Source organism: Falco peregrinus, chromosome 14 (genome assembly GCF_023634155.1).
Source record: "Falco peregrinus isolate bFalPer1 chromosome 14, bFalPer1.pri, whole genome shotgun sequence".
Taxonomy (NCBI): domain Eukaryota; kingdom Metazoa; phylum Chordata; class Aves; order Falconiformes; family Falconidae; genus Falco; species Falco peregrinus.
The window spans coordinates 6336549-6349787 of NC_073734.1; the positions used below are offsets into that span (position 1 = coordinate 6336549).

The window sequence follows — 13239 nt, forward strand, 5'->3', positions numbered from 1 at the left end:
TTCTCATGTGGCTGTGCATTGCCTCCTTTGGTCCCAAATCCAATTAAAATCTTAAAAATCATAAAAACATTTGGTAAACACAATCAGTAACTCATACTATTGTTCAAAATGGCTGATTTGCAAATAACACAGAAAATGCAAACTGAACCGAGTTTCACATTAGTGATGTCTGCCTTTATCAAATGTTGCAATCTCTCGCTACTCAGTAAACACAGTGGATGTGTTGGACACTCATACTTGGAACTGACTTTCAAAGCTAATATAATAAGCAGTTGTTCGCTAATTAAAAGACTTTTTTTTTAAGCAATAATAAATCAAATCTGAAGTACAAATACTTATACAAAATTTGGTATGCAAACCAAACAGCTATAAAATACCTATCTCAGCTCTTAGCTAAGCCCTAAGATTTTCAGCTAGAAACAAAACTGAAGTATTCGGACTAACTATAAAGTCATACTACCATGAAAATATTGTACATGCACACGCTATGCGGCATGGCCCACAATCAGGCACTGCTTCTGGGAACAAGGGATCCCCGCAGCCCACTGCAGCTTCTGATTGTGCTGGTGCTAGTGATGGTGAGGACCACAAAGCAAAGGAAAAAAAAATTCACACAAACTGCCCTAATTATGTTTTTCCAGGGGTGGACACTGATGAGAACTCTGGGAAGTCTCTATTTTAAGGATGACTTACATCAAAGCAGAAAACCATAACAGCCTTTATGTGAAAATCATTAGTACTAAGTGTAATACATGTCATTGCCTTTTTCCTCCCCAATTAAGGAAACTGAGTCCTTGGCAACTGAGACCCATGCCAGAAACTGGTATTTACAGTCATTTTGACTCACAACAAGAGTGACCACCACAATTCAGTGTTGTGTTTGAACAAAGGTAAAGTTCAAAAGACTGATAATGCAAACCTGTTGACATGAGCAAACTCAACAGCTTTATTTCTTCTGCTCTGAAAGCTGACTACTCCTCTTTCACACTTTTATGATTCTGCTGCACTTACATTTTCTGTCGCTTTGCAATGCCAGGATGATAATTTTATGTATCTCATTCTTGCCTGCTATGAAAGCATATGAACAGCATAAACCCTTTTTTTGCGGTCTTTAAGTTCTGTTAGGGAGCCTTCACTATTAATGATTCACGGAATCTTAAACTTCTTGTTAAGGGACAACAGCCGATGGTCACAACCTCTACCTGGAGAAGAAAATGAGCACTGGGAATTGCCTAAGTTGTCTGACTTTTTTCCATCTTTATATCAATTAACTACAGTGCTCCACAGAAATTTTCAAACAGTGGCAGCTCTGGGTTTGTATCCCAAAGGCTGCAGAGGATCAGAAACACACTTTTAAGGTCATTACAGCACTATTGCTTACTTTCTTTGGTAACAGCTACCTATTATTAGAGCCCATATGATTTAATGGGTACACTGAAGTAGACTGGAGCTCAAAAGAACTCGATTCTTGCAATTCAGCTGCAACATGCTGAAAATGACTTTTTTCCTCTCTATTTCTGTCTCTTTTTATCATACCTACTCATATTTAAAATGACAAGACCATTCCATATTATGTACCGGTATAGCATGATTTTTAACCAAATAACCACTTAACTAGCATGGTCCAAAAGCACTATTTGAATAGGATTAATCTAATTGCCTATTGCTACCATTACACTAAGCAACTGAACTTTTTTCATGTCCCTCATCTTCCTAATGCTTGCAGCAAGAATCAAAGGGATTATCAATATCTTGCCTCTATGTCCCCTTGTTTCCTGTCAGAGTTATTTCTTTAACTCTCACCTTGTAAAGAAGGTTAGCTTTGAATTCATTTCCCTCTTTAAAACTTCTGCTTAGCCTGCTCAAGCGAGAGCCACGTGCAACAGGAGCTCTGCTTCACCAGACAACCAGGAGCGAGAACACCTGCGGTTTGATACCACCTACAGCATCTGAAGCCTCGACATGTTAATGCAATGAAAGTCAGCACACCTAAAGTCACTCTTGCCATCCGATACCATGTAATCCTACCCCCATTCTAAGAGTTTTCAATGCTAATAGCAGGCGATCTTCAACTTAAAACGTGATATAGAAAATTATATACATGTTCCCACTGAGACAGGTATATGCATACAGCAAAACTGTTGCATACTCCTGAAAACAAGAACGTTACCTTAACATTGTAAGAATCACTACTGGTAACATGTTGCTACACTACCTACAAAGGAATCCCACTCCAAGACAAAACCTTTTCACCACAAAAGCCTTCACTTCTCTGCATGAATGATATACAACTTCTGTATTTGAAGTTACACTGGTAAATCCATTGCCAGTCAGCAACATTCACGGGGAAAAATGAGGCAGGAAACCTGTGAATCACTACAGCAAGCCCTAAATGTTGAAAAACGTATGAAAAACCATGCCCACTGCACTGAGGGAATACAGCACTGCTTTTTCTGCTACTACCTTCCGTGTAGTTCACACAAAACTAAGTCTTTCACACACACAATTCTTTGAAGAAAACCTACTTCCTTATATGTCTTTTTAATTGCATCTTTCCACACAACCTTTAGAGATATATTGTTCTTTACAGTTTCTTACAGAAAAGAGCATTTTTCTCCTCCACCTCAAAACTGAACCCCAACTGGGGTTTTTACTTTTTTAACAAAAGTTACAGAACCCTTAAGTGATTTTCCAGCTTGTATTAACATTACATTCAGTAGACTCTGATCCATATCCCTTTCTTTCCTACTATAATTCCAATGCAAATAACATACATCGCTTCTTTTAAAACTTTCATACATGACATGAATTCACTTACAATACTATAAGCAGCAAAATTCCCAGAAGCACTCTTGCATATTTCTTTCAGTTTCTACAACACTAGTATTTGTGACTGTCACAGGATCTCAAGAAGGCTTTTCTATGCTATTCCGTAAGGTGTATGATTACAATAAGCCTTACACAAGCACTTTGTTAGAGCTACTGTGATTTAAACTACCTCCTGTCTAACTACAGATGAGTAAAAACATCTTGTAGCACACAGCAAAGATCAACAGATTGTATGCTGTCAAACAAGGACGAAAAGTTTTTACATGTACTTAAAATTCAAGAACATCTGCAATCAAATTAGGTATTTGAGAGTCAAATACAAGATGAAAAAGACTAATGCACTTCAAAGATTTACCCTATTCAAGTATTAATTAATATATTAACATGAGCGCTAATATAACAAAAATCCTTTAAAGTGCTTTAAAAATAATCAACACAACACCATTATTGGGAATGCTTAACACACACAGTCTTAAATGCATATGTTAAAATTTTATAAGAACAGAGTTTAGAATCTCATTTTTAAAATCTCATTTTTAAAGTACCAGACTATTCCATTGAGCGTTCATATATACACACACACATGTACGCACACACACTTTTTTTCACCATGAAGCATAACCCTTTGTTCCATAATCCCCAGTTGTATGTTTAATGATCACACATAAAACACTTCCATCAAAAAGAAAAACCGCAGTTCTAGCATGTTTAATTCTTTGGAAATGAACATCTACATTGCTGAAATGGCATCAGAGTGACAAATGACTATAATCCAATGGCCCAAGGCCAGCAACTTCTATTACAATAGATTTGGCTGTTTTGTACGACACAGCATGTTGCACGTATATCACTAAACAGAAACGAGACTGCTTAGTTTACCTATAAACAAAATCCCACTTAACTTTACAAGTATTTTAACAGCTACATGAATGGAAAAAGCAGTGTGTCTAAGCAACAGCCTACAAAATGTGGATTTATTACTAGGTAAATGGCTAGATCAATTCTAAAAAGTCTCCAAATCAGTGCTACAGTCTAGAATACACAGAATAAATAGCAGTGATTCACAAAACCTGTGGGGTTTATTCTATTATTTGCATGCTGCCATATAGTTCCAAATTTAAGTTCTATGTTAAGTTTTCCCAGACTTTTTTTTTTGCCACCACCACCCCCCCCCAGTTGACCAACCACATTCACCCACTGTACTCTGTGTGGATTCACCATTCACATTTTACAAAGGCAAACGATACCTTCTGGCTACCTAAACTCACAGCTTCAGCTGCAGCCTGAATTCCCGAGACCATGGAAGCACAGAGCAATGACTCCATAGGCAAAAGTTCCAGCGAAAGGATAAATGCAGGCCCATCTGAGCAATGAAGTGGGGAAAAAAAAAAGGGGTTGGTGGAGACAGATCCAGCTTCTTCATCCCTTCAAAACACAAAACAGCAACGTGGCAGGATGGGGAGAAGCAGCAGCTATAGCAAGATGATGGACTCAAACACATCTCTCCAAATCCACCCATCAGCAGCCTCTACCCAGAGCCTCTTCATTTTGTGTGCAGGGTGTCCCCCACAGTTTTCAGTGTATTTCCCGAACCTGACAGACAGAATCCACACTGCCCTCTCCCCACATGCTTCTTCCTGCCTGGAAGAACACTGTAACACATTAGACACATCTGCATGGATGCAAGCAAGCTAGCACAAGAAACTCATCCAGCTGCATAACAATTTTTTAAGACTATTTCTGAGACATCCATTTCCTAATCAAAGTCACCCACAAACACCAGGCAATACACTGCAAAGACAGCACAGAACAAATGCGTACAGACGCTTTTCTTTTTTTTTTTTTTTCTTTTAATTCCTTCTAGAAACAGCAGTGGCTTAAGGGAACATCAAACTACACCCTGCCAGGGCGCAACACTCCAAGCCAGCCATAAAAGAGGTAGTTTGCAGTGCAGTATTTCAGGGAGTCGGATTGCATGCCATGTTCCGAGTTCCAGTTATTCTGGTTGCCAGGCCAGACACAGGCTTGGGAGACGATGAGCAGCTTATGAGCTTGTTCAGCTTTTTCTGAACTCCAACTATACTGGTTTTTACCTCAGCTGGGTTTTGGGGCAATATGGTACATTTAAAATGGCACTGAGTTAATTTGACACCACACTAATGGTGAAAGAACAAAACAAGCATAAATGATTTATTCTGCTATGGTATCCTTTCTTCTGGTTAACTTGTTTTCACAAGATTTATAAATGATGCAATTGTATTAATTCTTTCTATGAAAAACAATAGGAGAAGTGGCTAAAACAACTGTTTATACGGTTCCTAATGTCTTTTTTTTTTTTTAAAGATCTTTAATGGCCTTGATGACAAACGGTTTCAACTATATCCTGTGCTAAATCAGCTCAACATCTGTAGTGTCATACAAAACCTGTAGTGATACAGGTTTACCTGTAGCTCATCTTAATAAAAATAAATCTTACAGATTTTGAATACACTCAGAACACACCCGGAAAACTGACAGCAACACTGAAATCTCTCATTAAATGACTACGAAATAATGACATGGAATACCGAGGTACAAATGACCAGCAATACGTAAACTGTATTACTGTATACTCGTGCTTGCTGACTAGCTGGCCATCCAAAATTAATGCCTCTTGGAAAATATACAATATGGTCATGTTTCATGATTCATTTGTTAGAATGTACAACTGGCTGACAAAATATTTCTGCACACTATTACATGAATCTAATAATTGGCAGAGATCTGACTATGCATTTTAGCTATTAGAAGAGCATGATTTTAAGACTGTTTTCCCCTGTGTGCCAAAAAAAGTCTCATTAAGGTACACTCAAATTAGTCACATGGAAAAACTACAGACTTTTGCTTAGGACACAAACATAATGACTAAATAATGTTATTAATTTTGCCCTCAGAACAGACAACTTTTATCAAAACCTTATAATAAATAAAAATAAAGCAAGAGGAAACACCTACATGTAAAACTGCATCCATGAGTTTATCTTCAGGTTCTCCATCCAGAACACTGGAACCTTACTTCAGCATCATAACACTATACTGCTCTAGAATATGTATTCTCATAAATCCCAGACAGCATTTAAATAAACTGTTTACATTAGGGGGGAGAAAGAAACCCAAAACAACAGAACACAAAACCAGCCTGTGTTTAATGATACCAACAAAGCACCAACTGAAAGATACTCAGATTTGCTTCTGAATTATATACAAATTTAAGCAGCAACCCTCGCAAGACAGAAATACCTACCTTTACCTATAGAGAGGGGTGATTTAAAATAGTGTACGTACAAGTTACTACTAAAGATGAATCTACAATCTAGTTTCATTTACAGCTATGCAGTGCTTCACCATGAACTAAATCATCAGCTGAACTTTTTTTAATTCAAGGTACACCAACTTAATTAAGTACAGACAAAAAAGGTCCTTAATTAATCTAAATCGAGAAAAAAGCTGCAACGTAAAAGCCAGTCTTATCAAACCGACCACACGTACTGATGTCTAGTACTGAGGGGAGGGGAAAGCAGTGAGTAAAACAGCTTCCGACTTGGATACTGAATCCTTTCGACCTATGTGCATTCTAACTATCATGAATTAGGACAGTAAAAAAAAAAAGTCCAAAACTAAGTGAGTTTCCTCCACTCTGACAGAAGAGTTGAAGGATACAAAATTTTAAAGCCATTTCTAACTTTAAACAACCGCCAGAAACTGCAATTGCACTCTGAACACCCACATTATCGAAATCACTTCCCTCTTTCTCTCAAAAATAAATAAATCAAGCTGGACAAGAAATGTCATGATAGTTTTCACTGATCACAAACTTTTGTTTATGGGAAAGTCATTGTCAGAGCCACTAAGTGCACAACATTTAGATATGTGCTTTACCTTCAGAAAAATACAGAATTCAGAATAAAGCATCACCTCGTTTGAAACATTTAAATTTAACGAAAGATATTTTCCACCACAAAAGACACCCTTTCTTAACAAAATTACCTTTAATGGGATCAAAGTTTTCTAAGCTTTATTATTTGCTAAAAATCAAAAGTTGGATGAAGCCTTGCAAGTAAACACCTCTGTGCACCACACATGCTGCCTGACATCGCTATAAAGCTTTTTGGGAGAAAAACCTTCCAGGAAAGAAATAGTGAAGTTGACCCATTCATTAATTTGCTCTAAGCACAGCTAGATTACATCAGGAATCGAGCTTTTAACTTCCAGAGAAAAACCACGACGACTGCAGGGTTTTTTGTCGGTTTTTAACTCCGTGCACAAATCTTCTGGCTGGTTTAGTTAGTGGGAGTCAGGGCCATGCACACGCACCCCCCTGCACAGCAATCTTGCAACACTCAGCCCTTTGCACCCCAATGCACTGGGGTTTATTGAGTGTTTGGGCGGGGGGAGGATTACTTTACAAATCTCCTTACTCCCTACTCGTTATAGAATCGCTTCGGTCTCTCCCTCCCTAACAAAAAAAAAAAGAAAAAAAAAAGAAAAAAAAAAAAAGGCATGGGGAAAAAAAAACAAGCCATACTATCGACTCTCTCCCAACCATCCCCCCCTCGGGTGGTTCGGGGGGGGCCGGCACCGCCTGCACCCCGCCAAGGGCCCCCACAGGCCTCCCCCCACCCCCCGCCGCTCCTGCCCGCCCGGCGCCGTGACACCGGCGCGGCCAGGACCCCCCCCGCGGGGCAGGGCCGCCCCCCGCAGCGCGGCGGGACACCGACCCGGCCGGCGGCGAGCCCCCCCCCACCGCCCCGAGGAGATTCAATGAAGCTGCAGAATCACCCTGGGCCTAGTCCCGGCCACCACGCTCCCCCCCTCGGCGAGCCGCGCCGCGGGGCCCGGCCGCCCCTCGGAGCCCCGCCACGGACCCCCGCAGCGCCCCGGGCCGGCAGCGCGGGGGCGGCCAGTACCTGGGCGCTGTTCACAGCCATGGCGCCCGGCGTCCGCGGGGAGCTGGGCCGTCTCCCGGGCGCCTCACGCTGCTGCCCCCCGCCGCCGCCATCTTCTCTCGCACGCACCAGCCGGGCGGGCAGGCGGCGCGCACCGCGCCTGCGCACAGCGCCGCCGGGAGGGGCGGGGCGGCCGGGGCGCCCTCCGCGCCTGCGTGCGGGCCGGGCGGCGGCGGCGGGCGGGGGCGGCCCGGCCCTGGGGGAGGGGCCCGGCGGCGGGGCGCGGCGGGCGCTGCCCTGAGGCGGGGAGCGGGGCAGCCCGAGGCGGGAAGGCGGGCGAGGCCGCCGGGCAGCTTCGCTGGCAGCCGCCGGGCGGGGCGGGGGAGGCGGCGTGAGGCGAGCTCCGGAGCGTGGCCGGCGGCGGGAGGCGGGAGCCCGGCCCTGTGCCGTGGAGCCCGGCCCTGTGCCGTGGAGCCCGGCCCTGTGCCGTGGAGCCCGGCCCTGTGCCGTGGAGCCCGGCCCTGTGCCGTGGAGCCCGGCCCTGTGCCGTGGAGCCCGGCCCTGTGCCGTGGAGCCCGGCCCTGTGCCGTGGAGCCCGGCCCTGTGCCGTGGAGCCCGGCCCTGTGCCGTGGAGCCCGGCCCTGTGCCGTGGAGCCCGGCCCTGTGCCGTGGAGCCCGGCCCTGTGCCGTGGAGCCCGGCCCTGTGCCGTGGAGCCCGGCCCTGTGCCGTGGAGCCCGGCCCTGTGCCGTGGAGCCCGGCCCTGTGCCGTGGAGCCCGGCCCTGTGCCGTGGAGCCCGGCCCTGTGCCGTGGAGCCCGGCCCTGTGCCGTGGAGCCCGGCCCTGTGCCGTGGAGCCCGGCCCTGTGCCGTGGAGCCCGGCCCTGTGCCGTGGAGCCCGGCCCTGTGCCGTGGAGCCCGGCCCTGTGCCGTGGAGCCCGGCCCTGTGCCGTGGAGCCCGGCCCTGTGCCGTGGAGCCCGGCCCTGTGCCGTGGAGCCCGGCCCTGTGCCGTGGAGCCCGGCCCTGTGCCGTGGAGCCCGGCCCTGTGCCGTGGAGCCCGGCCCTGTGCCGTGGAGCCCGGCCCTGTGCCGTGGAGCCCGGCCCTGTGCCGTGGAGCCCGGCCCTGTGCCGTGGAGCCCGGCCCTGTGCCGTGGAGCCCGGCCCTGTGCCGTGGAGCCCGGCGGGGCCGTGCGGCGGAAAGGCAGCTGGGAAAAGCCCGCAAGAGTGGCCGCAGCAGGCCGGGACCATGGTGGGCCCACCTGGGCGCGGCAGAGCCGCCTGGGAGGGCTGCCCCCCAGCCAGGGGTGGCTTCAGTGTTCGTGTCTGAGGGCAAAAAACCTGAAGTGACTAAGCCAATCTCATGATTTTGAGAGGACTGAGTCATAACTGAATACTGAAACCCCCAGGCAAGAATCCGTTAAATTAATCGCTAATTTACTTCGTATTTTTTTCCTTAAAACAACCAAATCCTGCAAAAGTCCGCTTCGGTTGGGAAGCGGGTCTTAGAGAAAGCTTAGCGTTACTGGGGAGGTTGAAGAAAGCCAGAACGTTGTGTCTTTGGGTGTTCAGAAGGGAGGTTTGCTGGAAGCGGAAAGAAGATCCATCCATCCCTCGACGGTCAGGACGTTTCTCTCTGGTCCTATGAAGTGCAACGCTTGGTGTGTGCTCACGACAATAAATGATGTTCTGTATCAGCATCTGTCCCTCCAGCTGACACACCCGGCTGCCGCTCCCTTCCTTTTGTTGCAAGCGCTGCCCTTCTGTCCTAAGGCAGAGAGCTAGCAGTGAAAATGGCTCTTTAGTATTAAAAAAGAGGGGGGGGGGGAAGGGAGATGCATGTATAGACTTTTTGCATACAGCATTTCAAACATCTGAAACCCCCTCTCCCCTCGGGAGTCTAATTTACAAGGTAAATAATGGAGTGAAAACCCTTAACGTAGCTCATCTGGTTCAAGGCAAAATTCTCTTCTGCCCACGATACTGCCTAAGTACAGACTGTGTTTGCCGGGAAGGCTGCCCCTTCAAATGGCTGAAAATACAAATGAGCACAGTGCCTCCCGACTGAAAACCAGTTTGTTCAAATACCAATGCTGTTAAAAGCCATAGCTGATGGTGAAAAATGATGTGGGCAGAAGGGATGACACTGTCCTGTACTTCAACGGCATTTAAAACGCCTTCAATTTTATCCCTTACTTTACTGGAAAGTCTGTTCACATTTTACCACGATGTTTTGTAGTAATATACATTTTGTAGGTTTTATTGTAATAGCATGCTTTGAGGAAACCTGCTGGAAAGTTTACACCTCACTTCTGTTTTATCCTTCGGTTTTGCCATTTTTAGTGGTCTGTTATTGCATTACTGCTTACTGCGTTCCACAAATTGGTTCCATTTTCTTCTACCCTTTACACCAGCGGCCATGAATTATAGCTCCCAAACAGCATGTTGCTTTTCTGACTTCAAAAACATGGTGCCTTCCTGTGGATCCATGTTCTTAAGATGCATGGAGTAATGATCCTAACAACATGGTACTGACTTAATTGTTTTGTGAATTATCAATGACATATGAGGTCTGTGGCTATGGAAATAAAGGATTGTCCGACATTAGCTAGTAAGCTGAATAAACTGCTCCCAAGTTAGCTGCCTCCCAGTAACTACTGTAATTGTTCTTACTCCGCTGCATTTGCAAAGTGCTTGGGAATGGCTCACCCTTCTGTACCATACCGTGCTCCTCCTGATTTCACTATACCATAAGACCTTTGCTCATGACAGCGCCCAGGAGGTGAAGATTTATACATATGACTGAAGCAACCAGGACACACACATCCATTCTTTCAGGAGCAGAAGGGACGGAGTATCTTCCTGTAGTGTTGCAAGAACGGGTTGATCACTGCTGTCCACATAAAGCTTCCTCCTAGTGCCCAGAGCTTTAGGAGCTCTGAAGACTATTTCTTCAGAGATGCATAACTTTTATCCCAATGGTTTTCTGGGTGCAATAGGGGCTTTGCTACTTCTCCAGTCATTGCAGTAATGAGATTCAGCTGGGGAGGAAAAAAAAACCCCAACAGTCAGCACTGTACTGTGTTTTGGGGGGACCAAGACACGGAAAGCTAAGGTGCCTCCTGTGTAGAGAAAAAAAAAAAAAATATTTAAAGCACCAGGAGCCTAAGGGACTGAAGCAGTACCAGCCTCACGCCTGTAACAGCACAAAAATAGTGTTCGGGCAGAAGCTGTTTACACTTTACCTGCACAATTGCCTACCGTGAAGTATTTCCAAGCAGCAGTCATCTGCCCTGGTTGGATCTCAGCGGGGGACTTCTGCTCGTGGTCAGTTGGCCTCTCAAATTTCCCGCTTTCAATAGAAAATCAGCCTGCTCTGGGTCAGTGTCCACGGAGGCGCCACTGGCATGGCCCATCAAAGGCAATGCGGCAGCGTCGGGGCCACAGCGACACCGTGGATCGGCCAGAGCTACACCCAGCAGTTCTCGCAGTGGGCACGGGGGCACAACAGCTGTTACACGTGTGGTGCCTGTGGCCAAGGAACAGAAGTCGCTGCTGAAGGAGGTCCCTTTGCTGCTCATGGTTGTCATGAAAGATTTTTACAACCCCCTTAAAGCGCTTCTCCTTCCTTTACAGAACTTACTTAGGTCCTTCTTGTTGAACCTCTTTTTCGGACAGCTGTTTGCGCTGGATAGTCACTCCTGAGGTTTTCCCAAAGCCCCACTTCAGAGTACAGAAACAAGCTTGCAGAATAAGTTTTGAATTTTCGGTGGCCTAAATTGCACAGGCCGGCAACAGGCATCCCGGTGTTCACAAAGGGAAGCCAAGACAGCAGCAGCGCAAGGATGGTTATGCAGGTAGAAGCAACGAGCAGAGGAGCACAGGACACCAATACGAGGTGTTTCATTTGAAAAATGCATAAATGCAAACCTGACTTCTAACTCGGTATTCCTAGATTTGCTGAGAATTTGGAACAAATAGATTTAATTTGTCGACGTAAAGAACTTAAGCATGGGACAAGCCTTTTAGTAGATCATATGGATGTTTGACTCAATATGTGTTTCGGTTACCTATGCAGACCTTTTGGCTGAATTATTTGTGACATCCACCCCTACCTTAAACACGAGCCTTCTCTCTTCTCATGCAATCGTCTTTTCTAGGGCTGCAGTCTCAAAAGAACCTGCACATCTCTATGTCGTATTCTGTCACTGAACCCAGCATGATAAAAAAAAACCAAACATTTTTTTCCCCAAGCTACTCAGAGTTCCAGAAAAAAAACCTATATAATGCTAAAAACCACGTGTGGTATCACAAACCAGCTGCTGGGCTGTCCCCCCCCTCACACAGTGGCGTTATCAGAAGGGAGAAGGAAATGGTAAGCAGCTGGCCCTGGTCGATGCTCTTACTCACGCTCATCTCCAGCCCGGCTGGGGATGCATCTGCCCTGACCCGGCCTGTAAGACAACACAGCGCAGCAAGTTCATGAAGGGGTAATTAGATTCTCATTCATTAGTCCATTCATGAGAACTGAAAACACGACAAGAAACTGAAATAAAATAATACATAAAGCTTGTCACGCTAGGGTTGGGGGTTTTTTCTCCATAGGAACTTCCTACTGGTTAAAGCTTCATTAAGACATACCAGCAAGATAAGAATCAGAACATTTTTTCTGCAAGTTAAACTGCTTCTTGGAAAGAGTACTAAAGGTTAAATTATTTCTTTAAATTCCCTAGACATAAGACACTTTTTGCTGTCACTTAAGAATACTGAATCCTAAACAGCACATGGAAAATTCACCAGTATTTGGAAGCAAGATGTCTAATCTCTTACGGAGAAAGACAGACACTCAGGCATGTTTTTCTCGGTTTAAGATTTCAACTCAAGAACAAAAATATTTCCAGCTTCTTTCTCAAGCCTTCAAAACTGCATCTCACACCACAGTGTAATTTTTCCGCAGGGTATCTTGAGGGATTTATGTTATCTAATGTCAGTGTTACAGGCAGCAGCTCCTTGACGTGCTGATGCCAAGATACAGGCATGGGAGTGTGGAAAGAGAAAACCTGACGTTTTTGGTAGCTGTTTCGTGTCAGGTAAAATGAGCTTTCCTCAGAATGCAGCAACAGAAGCCTTTTTAAAAATGAGGTAGAGCAGTAGTTATTTTTCCCCAGGGCAGGAAGAGCGAGCTGTGCTTCCTGACAAGAAGTAAAATGTTTTACAAAGCTTACAGGTGAAGGCAGCGGTGTGTACAGGGGCGGGAGCCAGGCTGATTCCCTAGGAGCACGGACCAGCAGGATACGCCTTTTCTCTACCACTCTTAATTACTCACTGAGAGAGCTGCTCAGACCTCGACAAGCAAAGCACAAATCCGCTTGTGCCATCCACATTCTCCCTTTCACTCCTGCAGAACGCCAGCGCACCGATTTCACAAAGCAGTTCAGCACCTGGGAGCTTGATTTATTTTCAAGTATTGTGTGCTATCTGCTAACGCTT

The 13239-nt window shown here is 45.6% G+C and overlaps 1 protein-coding gene across 1 annotated transcript in view; it reads right to left on the reverse strand.

Annotated features, from left to right (window-relative positions):
• The window catches only part of USP10 (ubiquitin specific peptidase 10), a 52806-nt gene extending 44874 nt beyond the window's left edge, over positions 1 to 7932 (reverse strand). The window contains exon 1 of the mRNA XM_055818563.1: positions 7776 to 7932. Within this exon, the coding sequence (XP_055674538.1) occupies positions 7776 to 7796 (21 nt within the window). The 5' untranslated portion in view covers positions 7797 to 7932. The remainder of the gene's footprint in view (positions 1 to 7775) is intronic.
• Between the last annotated feature and the right edge of the window lie 5307 nt (positions 7933 to 13239).